This window comes from Hyla sarda, chromosome 3 (assembly GCF_029499605.1).
Source record: "Hyla sarda isolate aHylSar1 chromosome 3, aHylSar1.hap1, whole genome shotgun sequence".
In the NCBI taxonomy this organism is placed as follows: Eukaryota; Metazoa; Chordata; class Amphibia; order Anura; family Hylidae; genus Hyla; species Hyla sarda.
In genome coordinates, this window is record NC_079191.1 from 28,058,265 (window position 1) to 28,077,273 (window position 19,009).

At 45.3% G+C, this 19,009-nt stretch overlaps 2 protein-coding genes across 7 annotated transcripts in view; one reads left to right on the forward strand and one right to left on the reverse strand.

The window, feature by feature from the left end:
• The window catches only part of LOC130361225 (serine/threonine-protein kinase SBK1-like), a 613,716-nt gene that overhangs the window by 208,443 nt on the left and 386,264 nt on the right, over nt 1–19,009 (forward strand). The window lies entirely within an intron of this gene.
• LOC130360957 (uncharacterized) overlaps nt 1–19,009 on the reverse strand; it is a 95,106-nt gene that overhangs the window by 65,987 nt on the left and 10,110 nt on the right. Inside the window, exons 6-7 of the mRNA XM_056563513.1 lie at nt 3,136–3,312; nt 403–544 (exon numbers count right to left, since the gene is read on the reverse strand). Of these exons, the coding sequence (XP_056419488.1) occupies nt 403–544; nt 3,136–3,312 (319 nt within the window). The remainder of the gene's footprint in view (nt 1–402; nt 545–3,135; nt 3,313–19,009) is intronic.

Here is a 19,009-nt window from a genome sequence, read left to right on the forward strand (position 1 = left end):
CTTAGATATTTTAAATATGATTTCCTAGCAGTTAGACATGTTTTATATGCAAGAATGTACGGACACACTCTCATTAAAGAAGCAGCATCACTTTCGCCCTAGGACACAATAGAATTGCATTTACCCATTTCCATATTTATTTGCCATAATATATAATGACAGCACATACATATCCAACTGACCACTACAAACCCAGTGACAAGAACCAATGATGGTAACTCGTGACCCTCATATGGGTTGACCACCACTGCCACATACAGTTTACACATGTTCAAACTAGTATGAAAGTGCACCCATATGTGATGGCCCAGGGATTCAGATGTTTAAAGATACCCCTGGGGGTTGGGGTATTATCTGCGCATATTATCATCAACATTAAAACATACCCTAAAGGTTCCTTACTTTGGATCTCTGGGTATTTCATCATTAGCAGGAGGCCCCATCTCAAAGTTGTAGAAGTCGTCTCCATTCCGGCAACAAGCAAATCAGACACAAGTGTTGTCAAGTTATCATTGTGAAAATACTGCGCCAATTGAGGATTATTCTGGAATATCAATGAAGATGTTAGTGAATAACGATATTGGTTTGTGTAAGATTATATGTACTTATATACAAAGACGTAGCATAGTGAAGCTTGTTTTATGAAGGCGAGCCAATATTTATTAGCAATGCAGTTGCATTTTTGCTCCTGTCCTTTTCGTGCACATTGGTCGGGTTAGTTTGTACCTTATCATTGCTGCATTGGTGCAGAGGTTGTTAGGTCAGTTCCATTGTCCTGGCCACCCTTTTAACTCCGACCATTATGCTTTCTGTTTTCACCAAAGAAGAGCAGGGTTCGTTGTTTTTTTTTTTTTTTTTTTGTGGTCTACAAGGTGTATCAAAGATTGAAACCCTTTGAAGACCTTCAATACGAAAACAGTGTTTAGTCACAATATATAGTCTAAGAATCTTTAAAAAAAAAGTGGCAAAAGCAAAAGCCTGGAAAAGGAGCTGGATGTCTGTAAGGTATTGTGTTGTTGCATGACTATGCCCACCCCAATACTGCTAACTTGGCCCTTCATACTATCGCCTGTTTACTCAACTCAAGGAGACATTAAAGGGGTACTCCGGCCCCAAGACATCGTATCCCCTATCCAGGATATGGGATAACATGTCTGATGCAATCTAGCATGCAGCACCCACCTGTAAACACTGCAGGAAGTGCTGGAGGCTCTCAGTGTTATACCTCCCGACCACAGGGACGGAGTATCGTGATGTCACGACTCCGCCCCTGTGTGACCTCACACCCCGCCCCCTCAATGCAAGCCTTTGGATAGAGGATAAGATGTCTTGGGGCCAGAGTACCCCTTTAAAGGGGTTGTGCAGTGAAAAATTAGTCTGATCATAATGGCACCCTTTGCGATCTCCTGAACGGGTCCCGGCTCTCTGAGAGGAGCACTTGCCAGTGTCAGCATGCACTCAATTCATTCTCTATGAGACCACCAAGAGACTTGAGTGCTGAACTCGGGCATTTCCGGCTCTCCCATAGAAATTAATGGTGTGCGTGCCCACCACACACTCCTCTTACACAGCCGAGGCCCATTCAAAGGGGGTCCCTGCGAATAAGTTACTTTTCGCTACACAACTCAATTAACCTCGGAACAATTACTGAAAAAGTGGTACGCATGTAACAGATGGCCCAGCCAAAATCTTTTTCTGAGGGCATAAAGAAGCTTGTGTAAAAATGAAAAAAAGTACATTGAAAAGCAAGGGGTCTAGGTTTTTCCACTTTTGTTGTAATAAAATCCATAGCTGTATTGTGGAAAATTATTGACTAACCCTTGTACAGACGTGGCCAGAAGTTTTGAGTTTGAGACAAATTTTTGTTTTGATGCTTTAACATTTTTAGATCTTTTAGTCAGATGTTTCTATGGGTTTTGAAGTACAATTTTAAGCATTTCATAAGTATTTACAATTTTTATTGGCAAAAACATTAAGTTTATGACAAGACTCAATATTTATAGTGTTGACCCTTCCTCTTTTTTAAGACTTCTGCAATTTGTCCTGGCATGCTGGATATCAGCTTATGGGCCACATCATGACCAATGACATTCCATTATTACCTATTCACTGCTTGGACTTCATCACAATTTATGTGTTTTTGTTGTCCATCCTCTTTTTAAAGATTGATCACAGGTTATGGTCACCAATCCCCTTAGTTATCACTTTTTGCCTTGTGACATGGTCTCCATTACACTGGAAAATGCCTTGTCCATCATAAGATTGTTCCTTGAGTGTTGGGAAAAAGGTGCTTTTGGAGGATTTTAGATACTCTTGAATTTTTGGCCATTTTCTTAGGTAAAGTTGTGAGTGAGCTCACTACCTTGGACAAAAAAAGTCACCCCACACATAAATCTCAGGATGCCTTTTTATTGGCATTATCAACAAATTGGGGGGACAACAACCAAGGGGTACCCTAAACTAGAACCCCCCCCCCAAACAAATATAGTAAAATATAACCTTTATTAAATACTTAAAAATAATGGTGAAAGACAAATGTAGTAATTCACCTAAGCACCACTAGGTGTCAATATCTGACAAGATATTTAAAAACACAGCTAGTCATGCATTTGTTTGTAGTTGCTGTTCATATTACTGCCAAATTATCGGTGTGCCACTATATCTTTTGGGCCACTCGAATGGCTGATAAGTAATCAATCTAGGGCTGACAGCAAACATTTCTGATAAAAATGTCACATAAGCCTAAGTCCTGACGTTTCGCTGGAGATCCAGCTTCATCAGAGGACTGGCGGCTACTGAGAACCGAAAATACAGAGAGATAATAAGGAGAGAATATGTCTGTTTGCGGGGGTCCTGCTGCTGGGATCCCTTGCGATCTCTCCTGTAGCACCCCAGACATCTGCTGCACGGAGCGAACTTCGCTCCGCACAACAGATGACACAGGGTGCTGCTCTTTGTTGCTTTACGTTATAGAATATAGCACCATTTTTTGTCAGGTACATGCATGTTCACAAAAAACCCTCTGTGTTCCTCTAAATTATTTCTGATGAATACTGAATTATACTATTAGAAAGAAGTATGCATTATGGCCCCTGAGGGTTTATTGTAACATCTCATATAGGAATTCCAGGTTACCTCCAGTTGCTTTATCAGGAAGGCATCTACGAGGTTCCCCTGGTGATTGACATCCAGCCGACTCTTCTGTCTGGTGAACGTTTCCACTATAAACTTTTGTAACTCTGAATTGTTCTTGAAAACCGTCCTATGACCTCCGGGTAACCAGCGAATTAAGTTTGGATACATATTGTACAACTTGAAGAGGTAAAAAAAAGAATAGGGTCAATCACTGGACCAACAAGAAAAAAACATCACAAGGAGAGAATTATGAAGATTTCCCTCTCTGTGCTGTCATCCACCTTTTATCATCATATCATTTGAAGGGACAACATTCTCTGCTGGTTAATTATTTTAATACATCTTGATAGCGATCAGAGATAATTTTTTTCACAGAAAGACCGGGCACTGGATAGACCCTATTCAAGTCAATGGGATCCGTAAGGACCCAGCGGTGTCAGTTATGCTCCAACCGTTCAAGGTTTTTTGGCAAATAACAAACTAAAAAAAAATTAACCCAGCTGAACGGACCCTGAATAGGTCACAGCACAATGGTAGTGTGAACCAAGCCTGACTTGGGAGTTTGGTATCAAAACAACTCAAACGATACACTACAAAAATGATAAGTGATGAATAATCATTTACTTTAAAAGGGTACTCCGCCCCTAGATATCTTATCCCCTACCCCTCCCATAGACTTGCATTGAGGGGGATTTACCATGACATCATATGCGAGGTGTGACCATATGACATCACGAGCCTCTGCCCTGCTTTGCCAGTCATCCGGCACGGAGCAAAGTTCGCTCCGTGCACGGGATGTCTGGGGTGCCGCAGCCGAGATCGCAGGGGTCCTTTGGATAGGGGATAAGATGTCTAGGGGAGGAGTACCCCTTTAAGGGTACCCTATCAAAGAGTGGATATGCTGCTGATTTGCAGCAGAAGAAATTCTGCAGTGATCCTGCCCCAAAATCCATAGCAAATCTGCAACTCCGAATTTTGAACACTTATATTTTGTTGATGTTATGGTGCAGAAACTCTTGTGGTGTCCCAGTACCGCATTTCATACGGTACTTATTTATCTATGGGTCCCCGTAGCCAGAATCCCTAGGACTTAGTAATATCTGTTAGTCAGTCCGCCCCTAGTCGCCTCTATTGTATAGTGTATAGATTCCTAATTTATCCATAGAATAATGTATATAGTATTAATATAGCACTATTTATGCATATAAATGGTTAATTACTTGTTTTCATGGTGTCGCAGGGCCTTCGGGTCATGTGATGCGTTCCAAGCCTCATTCTGGATGCGTTCCAGGCCTCACTTTGGTATCTCTAGCCTCATTTTGGGTTTTTGCAATGTATATAGATCCTGTGATGTAAGCAATCCCATGATACCATGTAAAGTGAGTGGCAGACGTTCGGACCAATCAAAATCGCTACGCCCCCTGCCCATACAAGGGAGCGGCGGCAATCTTAGCTCTCTCTTTCTCCTGGCTCTTGATGAGAGAAGACCTATATCTCAGTAATCGCAGTGAGTTAGGCCTGAGCCTTGCGTCAATGGCTGAATGATCTAAATTATAGAGCGTCATCCCCTAAGCACTCTGCAGCATCACCGGACTCAATATTTCCCCTAAATCCGGACGGATCTGCACATCATTCCCTAAATTCAGAGACTATAAGTTTCATGCAAGGTCCGCAACTTCTGCCAGTTGCAAAGCAACCTAAGAACTGTTATATGAGACTGTTACTACGCATTAGATATTGCAAGCACTGCAGTAAAGTTATTCAAGTAAAATCTGCTTGTGGACCTTCAGTCATTCCATTGCACCTATCGCTTCTGGGAAGGGCGGCGATAGGCCGGAACATAGATTCAGCATACCAGCCCTCACCCTGGCGTCACGAGTGACTGGGTTAATATTAACCCCTCATATACCAACATCATACCATCCCTACCATACACCCCCCAAGGGCTACCATAAAGCCTTTTTGGTGTTGCACGAACAGGATTCGGGTGTGTGCCTACCATTGCCACTAGTGTACTCCCCCCTAACAAGTGAACTTTATTAATGTACTGTGACTTATACTCTGGAGTAAGGGGTTGCGCGCACGGTGCTGTGTGGAGGAAGTGCGCATGTAAAGTAAGGGGGTAGGCGAACAGTGCCACAGAGTTACAAGTCAGCGCGGGACATACCAACGCACGTGATCCAGAGACCCCGCCCACCGAAGCCCTCAATGCCGCGGCGGCCATTTTGTCGGAGCCTAAGGCCAGAAACCAGCAAAGAGAGACAACCCAGCGCGGGAAAAGGCGCAGAGTGCGCGAACAGGCTAGAAGCTGCGAAGAACCGGAGCAGTACGGAACTCTGAGACATCAGATTACCAAATTGAAGTCCTGCATAGAAATCGCTCCAGCTGCCTATCAACGCACTCAAAGTACAATTAAAAGCTTTTGAGTTTCAGTTCACCGCTCTCAAGTTTGAAATCTACGCTCTCAAGTTCCAGATTGAAGAACAATTGCATATTTCCATGGGACCTAGGAATCCGAGGTCTATTTAAAGGGCCAGTACAACAAATACGAAAATGTCAGATGCTGCAGTCCCACAGTCCCCACCTGAACAGCAAGGGGGCGATGCTCCAGCGGCCCAGCCAACAGGGTCTCCACCCTCAGCTAGAAGAACATTGCCGCCCTCACCAGCATTCTCGACCTCCCAAGGGCGTGCCCTGCCTGTGATGCCGGCAAGACCTCCAACACCGGCAGAACAGGACCCAATCAGTCCACCCTCAGTCTCTCCCTATGTGTTTGGAGCTCCAGTTGCTGCACCTGTCTTTTTGGGGAATACTGTACTTCCCACCTATAATGGTGACCCTTTTACACTAAGAGACTTTAAAGAAAAATTCTACAGCTTCTTTGGATTTTATGCACTTCCCCCTCATCAACAGGCACAACTGCTTCTAGGACAACTCCAGGGACCCGCCTTGGAAGAACTTCGCACCTGGCCAGTGGCCTATAAGGCCACAGTGGGACATATTTTTGAAGGACTTTCTCAAGTGTTTGAATCTCACGCCCCCTCAGAGGTACACCTCCGACTCTATGAACGGCGCCAGGAGCCAGGTGAGACCCTCCGAGCATATGCAGTGGCTTTGCAGAGCGCATTAGAGGCGGTACAGAAGTTGGACGGCATCACGCCCGATCAGGGCAATCGAGTACTGATGGACCGTTTTATAGAGGGGGCGCTAAGCAAATGAGACAAGGCCCAACTTAGAATGCTGGCCGTACAGAATCCCCACATGGCCTTCCCAGCCTTTAAGATACTAGTGGTGAAAGTAATAGAATCGGGGCCTCCGACAGAAGTAATTAGTGTCCCTACTACCGACTCTCAGGGTCCTTCGCCCCAACCGCCTGTCCCTTCTCAATCTGACCTACCAACATCTAATCCTAGCCATTGGACAGCTGACTTAAAAGACATTAAACAGGACATTGAACAGTTAGCCAAGGCTTTCAAAGAAATGGCAGTACGGCCAAACCCTTCCAGATCTGCAACACCGCCACCTAAGAAGGCTGACCCTCGCCCTGTCACTCCACCTAGTGTTCCTCCTGTGAGACCACCTGGAAGCCAAAGACCCGTTTGCAGTTATTGTAACAAGAATGGACACTGGAAGAGCCAATGCTGGGCTTTAAACGGGCGTCCCCTGGGGTCGAGGACCGCACCCCGGGAGTAGAGACTGAAGGTCCAGAATCAACCAGTGACAAGAAAGGACTATGTATGTAGCTGCTTGTCCCTATGTACAGGTGATGCTTGAAGGTGTCACGTTACAAGCTCTGATAGATAAGGGGTCTCAGGTATCCACTATCCCACAGGGGTTTTTCTATAAATACTGGGGCCCAGAAAGGTTGTGTGACCCTCAGGAAGCGGACTTCAGAGTAATTGCAAGGAACGGGAAACCAGTACCCAGACATGGCTACTGGGAGCCCACGGTGCAGGTGGGGAGACATATGTTAGGAAGGCAGGGTGTGATTGTCACCAATGTCAGAGATGAGGGAGCGGCCGATTTCATTTTAGGCATGACTGTTATGAGGCACTGTTTTGATGATGTTGTCTGTGCCCTGCATGCATCTCTCCCTCACTTGTCACCCACAGGCCGGCGAGCTGTCCAACACCACCTCAAAACCCTTCAAGCAGAACAGAAGTTAGTGAATCATCATGGAGAAATCTACCGAGTAAGGACTCAAGATGTCCGAGCCATTAGCCTACAGCTACAGACAGAGACAGTTATTTGGTGCCGTGCCCGACCCGGGGTGAAAAATCAAGATTACCAAGCGCTCTTGGAGCCCCTTCTGCTGGAAGACTGTCCTTTGGTGCGAGCTGCTCGGAACCTTGTGACCGTACGGAATTGGAAGGTCCCAGTGAGGCTTATCAACCTCTCTCAAGTTGCTGTCCAGCTACCCAAATACGCCCCAGTGGCTATGTTACACCATCTAGACGTCAGAGATGTAGTCTCGAAGTCACAGGTTGTCCAACAAGGACCTGACCAGAGCCCTGCAGAACCTTGGTGGAACCAGCTGCAGATAGGGGACGAAGACACCCCCGACGAACAGGTGGAAGGAGTCATCCAGGTGGCTAAGAAACATCAAGAGGCTTTCAGCAAATTTCCCACAGACTTTGGCAGGACCGCTGTGATCAAACATAGGATCCTCACCGGAGACAATCCACCCATTAAAGAGAGGCATCGCCCTGTGGCTCCTGGGATGTATCAGACTATAAAGAAAATGTTGGTAGAGATGAAAGAGGCTGATGTCATCCAAGAAAGCCAGAGTCCGTGGGCTGCATCTTTGGTCTTGGTGAAAAAGAAAGATGGCCCCATCCGCTTCTGCATAGACTACCGGAAGCTAAACAACATAACTCATAAGGATGCCTATCCTCTCCCACGCATTGAAGAATCCTTGACGGCATTGGGGTCTGCCACCTACTTTTCCACACTGGCCCTGACGAGCGGCTACTGGCAAGTGCCAATGGCAGAAGAGGACAGAGAGAAGACCGCATGTGTGACTCCCATGGGTCTCTTCGAGTTCAAAAGTATGCCCTTTGGACTGCAATGCACCAGCTACATTCCAATGCCTAATGGAGCGATGCTTAGGGCACCTTAACTTCCAGAGTGTTCTATTGTATCTAGATGACGTCATAGTCTACTCCCGAACATATCAGGAGCACCTGGATCATCTGAAAGAAGTTTCCCAAGTTCTTATCCGACATGGACTCAAGGTTAAGCCTTCTAAATGCCACTTGCTAAAGCCTCACGTGCACTACTTAGGACATGTTGTCAGTGCCCAAGGAGTCCAGCCTGATATAGACTAAGTGAGTGCTGTGAAAGAGTGGCCTACACCCAGGACGGTGCGAGACGTCCGAAGTTTCCTGGGGTTTGCTGGATATTACCGGCGTTTCATCCCTCATTTTGCTCAAATTGCCGGACCCTTGACCCAATTACTGAGAGGGACTGCCCGGGATAATTATAATGGAAGGCTTCCCATCCAGTGGGACGAAGAACAAGAGGATGCCTTTCGAGCCCTGAAGTATCTCCTCACGGAACCCCCCATATTGGCGTATCCTGACTACAGCCTGCCATTCCGTTTATACACAGACACTAGCTTTGAAGGTCTGGAGGCGGTCTTATCTCAAGTGCAAGATGGCAAGGAGAGGGTGATTGCCTATGCCAGACGGCATCTTCGAGGTGCTGAGAAGAATGATGCTAACTACAGCTTCTTCAAGCTGGAACTCCTGGCCCTAGTTTGGGCTATTACTGAAAAGTTTAAAGACTATCTGGCTGCTACTCCCTTCACGGTCTACACTGATAACAACCCCTTGGCCCATTTGAACACTGCTAAGTTGGGAGCTCTTGAACAGCGTTGGGCCTCTCAGTTGGCCAACTATGACTTTAACATCAAGTACCGCAGCAGAAAAAACAATGTCAATGCGGATGTACTTTCTCGCATGGCCCCGGGAGAAGCACCTCCTGCTGAAGATGAGTGGGAAGATGTAGAAATGCCTCCCTTCTACCGAAGGTTCATGAGCCAGAATGCTCTAACTACCCAGGCAGGTGACGGACCTGAATCTCCCAAGGTCTCTGAAGATCTGTCTACCTGGAAGACACTTCAGGATGAGAGCAGAGTTATCGGGGCTCTCCTCGACTATTGGCTCCACAAGAAAGTGCCTACTCGGGTGCGCAAGGCTCATGGAGACTTCGAATTGAAGCGGCTGTGGTGGCACAGAAACCGTCTGTTCCTGCACAAGGGGTTGGTCTACCGAAATTCCCTGGACCCAGTCTCTGGAGACCGCATACACCATATTGTGGTTCCCAGGAGGGATGCAGCCATGGTTCTGAATGCTTATCATGACCAATCCGGACACTTTGGGGTCCATAAGACGGAGATCACAGTCAGAAGGAGATTCTACTGGATGAGGATGTGGGGAGACATCGAGAAATGGTGTGCCGAGTGCTTTGTGTGCAACGTGATAAAGAACCCCCGGAGGGACGCAAGAGCCCCTTTGCATCCCATCTGTACAGAAAGACCAAATCAAATTGTTGCCTTGGACCACGTGAAGCTGGCCCCCACTCTATCTGGCTTTTGTCATGCCCTAACAATGGTGGATCACTACTCCAAGTGGGTGGTTGTGGTCCCCGTCAAGGATCTTACTGCCAAGACTGCTGCTCAACTATTCTATGGGCATTGGATCCAAACGTTGGGGTGTCCCGAATCGGTCCTCACGGATCGGGGAACCGCCTTTGAAGCTCAATTGTTTCAGGAACTTTGCCGGCTACATGATTGCAAGAAGCACCGGACAACAGCCTACCATCCCCAAGGGAACGGACTCTGTGAGAGGATCAATCAAGTGTTCATCCAGATGCTCAGAGCAGCCTCTGTCTTGAAACACGAAGAGTGGCCTCAGCTCCTGCCAGAACTCCTGGAAATCTACAACAACACTGTTCACTGCTCTACCGGGTATACGCCCTTTTTCTTGATGATGGGCCGACACTGCCAATTGCCAAAGGATTGAACCTTTGGGCTACAGGCACCTTTCAACAATTCTCCTCAGGCTTCCCAAGGTTGGGTGTCAGAGCATCGACGAAGAATTGAGGAAGCAAGGATATCGTCGAGAAGAAAATGGGTGAAGTTCATGAGCGCCAGCAGAAAGACTATAATCGACATGCTTCGGCTCAGCCCTTGCAGCTTGGAGATAAAGTGTGGCTCAGAAAATTTCCTAGAACCCATAAATTGGACTCCTTGTGGGAAACGGAGCCATATACCATTACTGCAGTTCCTTACCCCCAAAACGGACGTATATAAGATACAAAAAAATGGGTTCGAGCCACAGGTGGTTCACCGGAATAGGATAAAAGTGTGCCGGAAAGAAGATACGTTTATCCCATCCTACTCCTCCTGATCCACCTGCTATTTCTACTCCACCTCCGACAAGGCCTGTGAGAGAGTATGTGCCGGAAGAAGGAATTCATCCCACTATGGACGTTCCTTTGTTCCCATCTCAGCAGCCTACCATGTATTGGGGCATACCGTTCCCAGCTCCATCCAGTCAGCCGACCCTGGTCGCACGAACCAATCAGTTGCCAGTAGCTGTTGCCCCATGTCAACCAGCATTGATTGCTACACCCAATCTCAGTCCTGTTCCAGTGACTGCTCTGGACATTGAAGCCACCAGTCCATCTGTCTTGAGAGAGACCCTCAGTTCTACCGAAGAAGTTGCTCCCGTTTCCAGCCCTCCAGCTGGTCCCTCGGGGACTGAAGCTCTTGAAGAATCCTCAAGTGAAGGAACTCCTGATGACTCGGAGGTGGTGTTGCGACGGTCTCAAAGGAATACACAGGGCAAACTTCCCATCAGGTACCAGGACTCACATTTAGTACCTGCACACATGGTACCTCTGATAACACACTTCAATGCTCTGCCAATTACATAGCAGTACCCTACATTACTCACTTAATGTACTACTTCAAAATTTCTCTAGTACATACACCAAAACAAATAAATATCTCACTTAAGAAAACACTTAAGGAATTGTAGAATATTGATACCCAATTCCTGCCACTGTCAGGTACACTTCTTCTTTTCTTTATTCATTGCATGTGTGAGATGCTCTGCCTGGCCAGTAGATGCTCTTGCTAGTACAAAAGTAAACACGTAATTTTCAGAATAACCTGGATAGGTTGTTGAGAAAGTGTTCTAGGGGTTAGTAGCGTGTAGTCGATAGACCCTAGCAGCCACCCTTACTGTGACCTAGCTTAGGGTTAGCCAGTATACTTTTCGTGTACTAACTAACAGGTAACTTATTGTTGGCATAAAATGTGTGAGATAACAAAATGTCTAGTCAGCTTGAAGCTAACAGTATAGAGAGCAGAACTAATGTCTAGTAAGCTTAAAAAATGTATAATAGGTTTTATAAAGTTATATAAGAAGCTAGAAACTAAAGTATAGATAGCTCCTTTAAGTGTCTAGATAGCATTCAAATGTCTAGATAGCATTCAAATGTCTTGATAGCATTCAAATGTTTAAGTAGGATGTCTAGCTTAAATATAAATCATCCTGTTCTATAGCATCTTGTTCTAATTCTTATCCTAGTCCCTCTGTCTCAGGGGACAGACGTCGAGGCCGACTTATGTTTAGTAAGGGGGTTTGTGGTGTCCCAGTACCGCATTTCATACGGTACTTATTTATCTATGGGTCCCCGTAGCCAGAGTCCCTAGGACTTAGTAATATCTGTTAGTCAGTCTGCCCCTAGTCGCCTCTATTATAGTGTATAGATTCCTAATTTATCCATAGAATAGTGTATATAGTATTAATATAGTACTATTTCTGCATATAAATGGTTTATTACCTGTTTCTATGGTGTCACAGGGCCTTCGGGTCATTTGATGCGTTCCAAGCCTCATTCTGGATGCGTTCCAGGCCTCACTTTGGTATCTCTAGCCTCATTTTGGGTTTTTGCAATGTATATAGATCCTGTGATGTAAGCAATCCCATGATACCATGTAAAGTGAGTGGCAGACGTTCGGACCAATCAAAATCGCCACGGCCCCTGCCAATATAAGGAAGCGGCGGCCATCTTATCGCTCTCTTTCTCCTGGCTCTTGATGAGAGAAGACCTATATCTCAGTAATCGCAGTGAGTTAGGCCTGAGCCTTGTGGCAACAGCTGAATGATCTAAATTATAGAGTGTATCATCCCCTAAGCACTTTGCAGTATCACCGAACTCAATATTTCCCCTAAATCCGTATGGATCTGCACATCATTCCCTAAATTCAGAGACTATAAGTTTCATGCAATGTCCGCAACTTCTGCCAGTCGCTAAGCAACCTAAGAACTGTTATATGAGACTGTTCCTATGCATTGGATATTGCAAGCACTGCCGTAAAGTTATTCAAGTTCAAGTTAAATCTGCTTGTGGACCTTCAGTCATTTCTTTGCACCTATCGCTTCTGGGAAGGGCGGCGATAGGCCGGAACATAGATTCAGCATACCAGCACTCACCCTGGCGTCACGAGTGACTGGGTTAATATTAACCCCTCATATACCAAGATCATACCATCCCTACCATACACCCCCCAAGGGCTACCACACACTGCAGATTTCTCTTGTTTCAGTTTTATCCGGTGCCGTGTACAGTTGCAGTAGTGATACCCTACTTGTATAGGTTTGAATTTGTATCACTTCCGAAAAAAATCATGAATACATGCAGGAAAATGTATACGTTTAAAATGGTCATCTTTTGACCCCTATAACTTTTTTATTTTTCTGTGTTCAGGGCGCTTTGAGGACTCATTTTTTGCGCCGTCATCTGAGGTTTTTAGCAGTACCATTTTTGTTCTGATCAGACTTTTTGATCACTTTTTATTCACTTTTTTGTGGTATAAAAAGTGATCAAAAATGCGCTATTTTGGACTTTGGAATTTTTTGCGCGTACGCCATTGAACGAGCAGTTTAAAAAGCAAAATATTTTTATAATTTGGACATTTCCGCACGCGGTGATACCACATAGGTTTATTTTTATTATTATTTACATAATGTTTTTTTTATTTTTGGAAATGCCGGTTGATTCAAACTTTTATTAGGGGAAGGAATAATTGAAAGGGTTAATTTTTTTACACTTTTCTTATGCAATATTATAGCTCCTATAGGGGGCTATAACATTGCATGTACTGATCTTTTACACTGATTGATCCATCTCCATAGGAATGGATCAATCAGTGTTTTCGGCGATTGAATGCTCAAGCCTGGATCTCAGGCTTGAAGCATTCATTCGGCGATCGGACAGCACAGGAGAAGGTAAAAAGACCTCCTCCTGTGCTACAGCTGTTCGGGATGCCGCGATTATACCGCGGCAATCCCGAACAGCTCCCTGAGCTAACCAGCAACTTTCACTTTCGTTTTTAGCCGCGCGGCTCAGCTTTGAGCGCGCGGCTAAAGGGTTAATAGCGCGCGGCACAGCGATCAGTGCCGCGCGCTATTAGAGGCGGGTCCCGGCTTCACTATGACGCGGGGCCCGCCGCGATATGATCCGTGTAACCCCGCGTTATATCGCAGGACCGGGACCCAGGACGTACCCAGACGTCCTGGGTCCTTAAGAGGTTAAGGAACTTGCCATTTTTTGAACATCTGACCACTGTCACTTCAAGCATTAATAACTCTGGGATGCTTTTACCTTTCATTCTGATTCCGAGACAGTTTTTTCGTGACATTTTCTACTTTATGTTTGTGGTAAAATTGTCGATACTTGCATCATTTCTTGGTGAAAAATTCCAAAATTTGATGAAAAAATTTAAAATTTTGCATTTTTTTTTACTTTGAAGCTCTCTATATGGATATTCCAAATAAATTATACATTGATTCACATATACAATATGTCTTCTTTATGTTTCCATCATAAAGTTGACGTGTTTTTACTTTTGGAAGACATCAGAGGGCTTCAAAGTTCAGCAGCAATTTTCCAATTTTTCACAAAATTTTCAAAATTGGAATTTTTCAGGGACCAGTTCAGTTTTGAAGTGGTTTTGAAGGGCCTTCATATTAGAAATACAACACAAATGACCCCATTATAAAAACTGCACCCCTCAACGTATTCAAAATGACATTCAGGAAGTGTGGTAACCCTTTAGGTGTTTCACAGGAATAGCAGCAAAGTGAAGGAGAAAATTCAAAATCTTCATTTTTTACACTCGCATGTTCTTGTAGACCCAGTTTTTGAATTTTACAAGTGTTAATAGGAGAAAAAGCCCCCAAAATTTGTAACCCAATTTTCTTCCTGTAAGGAAATACCTCATATGTGTATGTCAAGTGTTCGGCGGGCGCAGTAGAGGGCTCAGAAGGGAAGGAGCGACAATGGGATTTTGGAGAGTGGATTTTTCTGAAATGGTTTTTGGGGGGCATGTCACATTTAGAAAGCCCCTATGGTGCCAGAACAGCAGAAAACACCACATGGCATACCATTTTGGAAACTACACCCCTCAAGGCACGTAACAAGGGGTCCAGTTAGCCTTAAAACCCCACAGGTGTTTGACAACTTTTCGTTAAAATCGGATGTGTAAATGGAAAAAAATTTCAAGTGCAGTTTTTCCCCCAAATTTACCATTTTTACAAAGGGTAATGGGAGAAAATGCCCCCCCAAATTTGTAACCCATCTAACCCATGTTAGGACGTAAAATGCTTTGTGGGCGAACTACAATGCTCAGAAGAGAAGGAGTCACATTTGGCTTTTTGAAAGCAACTTTTGCTGAAATGGTTTTTTGGGGGCATGTCACATTTAGGAAGCCGCTGGGGTGCCGGAACAGCCAAAAATACCCACATGGCATACTATTTTGGAAACTACATCCCTCAAGGAATGTAACAAGGGGTCCGCTGAGCCTTAACACCCCACAGGTGTTTGACGACTTTCCGTTAAAGTTGGATGTGTAAGTGAAAAAAATTTTTTTTTTACTAAAATGCAGTTTTCCCTTAAATTTTACATTTTTACAAGGGGTAATAGGAGAAAATGACCCCCAAAATTTGTAACCCCATTTCTTCCAAGTATGGAAATACCCCATGTTAGGACGTAAAATGCTCTACTGGTGAACTACAATGCTCAGATGAGGAGGAGCACCATTGAGATTTTGGAAAGAGAATTCGTTTGGAATGGTAGTCAGGGGGCATGCGCGTTTACAAAGCCCCCTGTGGTGCCAGAACAGTGGACCCACACATGTGACCCCATTTTGCAAACTACACCCATCACAGAATTTAATAAGGGGTGCAGTGAGTATTTACACCCCACTGGTGTTTGACAGATCTTTGGAACAGTGGGCTGTGAAAATGATAAATTTAATTTTTCATTTTTACGGACCACTGTTCCAAAAATCTGTCAGACACCTGTGGGGCATAAATTCTCACTGTACCTCTTATTACATGACATGAGGGGTGTAGTTTCCAAAATGGGGTCACATGTGTCGTTGGTCCATTGTTCTGGCACTATGGGGGCTTTGTAAACACATGTGGCCTTCAATTCCGGACAAATTTTCTCTTCAAAATCCCAATGGCGCTCCTTCTCTTCTGAGCATTGTAGTTCGCCCGCAGAGCACTTTAAATTCACATATGGGGTATGATCTTACTCAGAAGAGATGGGGTTACAAATTTGGGGGGCCTTTTTTCCTATTTTCCCTTGTGAAAATGAAAAATTTAGGGTAACACCAGCATTTTAGTGAAAAAATATAATTTTTTTCATTTTCGCATCCAACTTTAATGAAAATTCGTCAAACACCTGTGGGGTGTTCAGGCTCACTATACCCCTTGTCACGTTCCGTGAGGGGGGTAGTTTCCAAAATGGGGTCACATGTGGGTATTTATTTTTTTTGCGTTTGTCAGAACCGCTGTAAAATCAGCCACTCCTGTGCAAATCACCAATTTAGGCCTCAAATGTACATGGTGCGCTCTCATTCCTGAGCCTTGTTGTGCGTCCGCAGAGCATTTTACGCCTACATCTGGGGTATTTCCGTACTCAGCAGAAATTGTTACAAATTTTGGGGGTCTTTTTTTCCTTTTACCGCTTGTGAAAATAAAAAGTATGGGGCAACACCAGCATGTTAGTGTAAATTTTTTTATTTTTTTACACTAACAGGCTGGTGTAGCCCCTAACTTTTCCTTTTCACAAGCGGTAAAAGGAAAAAAAGACCCCCAAAATTTGTAGTGCAATTTCTCCCGAGTACGGAGATACCCCATATGTGGCCCTAAACTGTTTCCTTGAAATATGACAGGGCTCCGAAGTGAGAGAGCGCCATGCGCATTTGAGGACTAAATTAGGGATTGCATAGGGGTGGACATAGGGGTATTCTACACCAGTGATTCCCAAACAGGGTGCCTCCAGCTGTTGCTAAACTCCCAGCATGCCTGGACAGTCAGTGGCTGTCCAGAAATGCTGTGAGTTGTCGTTTTGCAACAGCTGGAGGCTCCGTTTTGGAAACACTGCCGTACAAGACGTTTTTAATTTTTATTGGGAGGGACAGTGTAAGGGGGTGTATATGTAGTGTTTTACTCTTTATTATGTGTTAGTGTAGTGTAGTGTTTTTAGGGTACATTCGCACTGGCGTGTTATGGTGAATTTCCCGCTAGGAGTTTGCGCTGCGGAAAAAAATTTGCCGCAGCCCAAACTTGAAGCAGGAAATTTACTGTAAACCTGTCCATGTGAATGTACCCTGTACATTCACATGGGGGGGGCAAACCTCCAGCTGTTTCAAAACTCCCAGCATGTACTGACAGACCGTGCATGCTGGGAGTTGTTCTTTAGCAACAGCTGGAGGCACACTGGTTGGAAAACCATCAGTCAGGTTCTGTTACCTAACTCAGTATTTTCCAATCAGTGTGCCCCCAGCTGTTGCAAAACTACAACTCCCAGCATGTACTAATCACCGTAGGGCATGCTGGGAGATGTAGTTATGCAACAGCTGGAGGTACCCAACTACAACTCTCAGCATGCCGAGACAGCTGTTTGCTTTCTGGGCATGCTGGGATTTGCAGTTTTGCAACATCTGGAGAGCTACAGTTCTTAGACCAGTGCACAGTGATCTCCAAACTGTGGTCCTCCAGATGTTGAAAAACTATAACTCCCAGCATGCCCAGAAAACAAACAGCTATGTGGGCATGCTAGGAGTTGTAGTTTTGCAAGATCTGGAGGGATATAGTTTAGAGACCACTGTATAGTGGTCTCAAACTGCAGGCCTCCAGCTGTTGCAAAACTACATATTCCAGCATGCCCAAACAGCTGTCTGGGCATGCTGGGAGTTGTAGTTGTGCAACATCTGGAGGGCTACAGTTTAGAGACCACAGTCTCAGACTGTAGCCCTCCAGATCAACTTACCAGTTTCCGTAGGATCCCGGGAGCCCTCCTCTTCTGATGCACGTCGCACCGCCCGCCAATCACCGTCGGCGCAGCCTCCGGATCTGTAGGTGGACGTCGGCGCCCGGTCCCCTTCGGTTCCCCGTTCTGCCCCACCTGGGTGAGCAGGACGGGGAAAACGAAAGTTAACCCCCCTGCCCCTGGTCTGCTATTGGTCGTCGCCTCTGACAATCAAAGCAGACCAATAGCAGGGATAGGAGGGGTGGCACCCCTGCCACCTCACTCCTATGCCTACAGGGGGATCGTGGGTGTCTTAGACAACCGCGACCCCCCTTATATTCCTGGTCACCGAGTCACCATAGACCCGTATGACCCGGAATCGGCGCAAATCGCAAGTGTGAATTCACTTGCGATTTGCGCCGATCGCTGACGGGGGGGGGGGGGGGCTGGGTCTGATGACCCCTCTGGACATTTGCGCGGGGTACCTGCTGATTGATATCAGCAGTCACCCCGGTCCGCTCCCCGCCCGCCGTGCGGCGGGGACCGAAATTCCCACTGGCGTATGGATACGCCCTGGGTCCTTAAGTCAAGGACGTCAGGACGTCAAGTGCCAGACGTGTCCCCCTGCTTAAGCCAGTACATGTCTGGGCTTGTTTGAAGTTTGTTAGAGAGCATTTGGATGATTTAGAAGAGTATTGGGAGAATCTCATATGGTCAGATGAAACCAATGTAGAACATTTTGGTAAAAACTCAACTCGTCCTGTTTGTAGGAGAAAGAATGCTGAGTTGCATCCAAAGAACACCATACCTACTGTGAAGCATGGGGTGGAAACATCATGCTCTGGGGCTGTTTTTCAGCAGAGGGACGAGGACGACTGATCCGTGTAAAGGAATGAATGAATGGGGCCATGTATCATGAGATTTTGAGTAAAAACCTCCTTCCATCAGCAAGGGCCTTGAAGATGAAATGTGGCTGGGTCTTTCAGCATGACAATGATCCCAAACACACCGCCCGGGCAACAAAGGAGTGGCTTCTTAAGAAACATTTCAAGGTCAACCCATAGAAAACCTTTGGAGGGAGTTGGAAGTCTGTGTTGCCCAGCAACAGCCCAAAAACATCACTGCTCTAGAGGAGATCGGCATGGAGGAATAGGCCAAAATACCAGCAATAGTGTGTGAAAACCTTGTGAAGACTTACAGAAAACGTTTGACCTCTGTCATTGCCAATAAAGGGTATATAACAAAGTATTGAGATTTTTTTATTGGCCAAATACTTATTTCCCACCATAATTTGCAAATGCATTCTTTTAAAATCAGACAATGTGATTTTATGGATTTTTTTTCTCATTATGTCTCTCATAGTTGAGGTATACCTATGATCAAAATTACAGGACTCTCTCATCTTTTTAAGTGGGAGAACTTGCCCAATTGGTGGCTGACTAAATACTTTTTTTCCCCACTGTATGCCTATGGGTAGAAAGGGATTCTCATCATGATGATGGACATTTTTTCACCCCAATCTCCATAGTAATTTCTA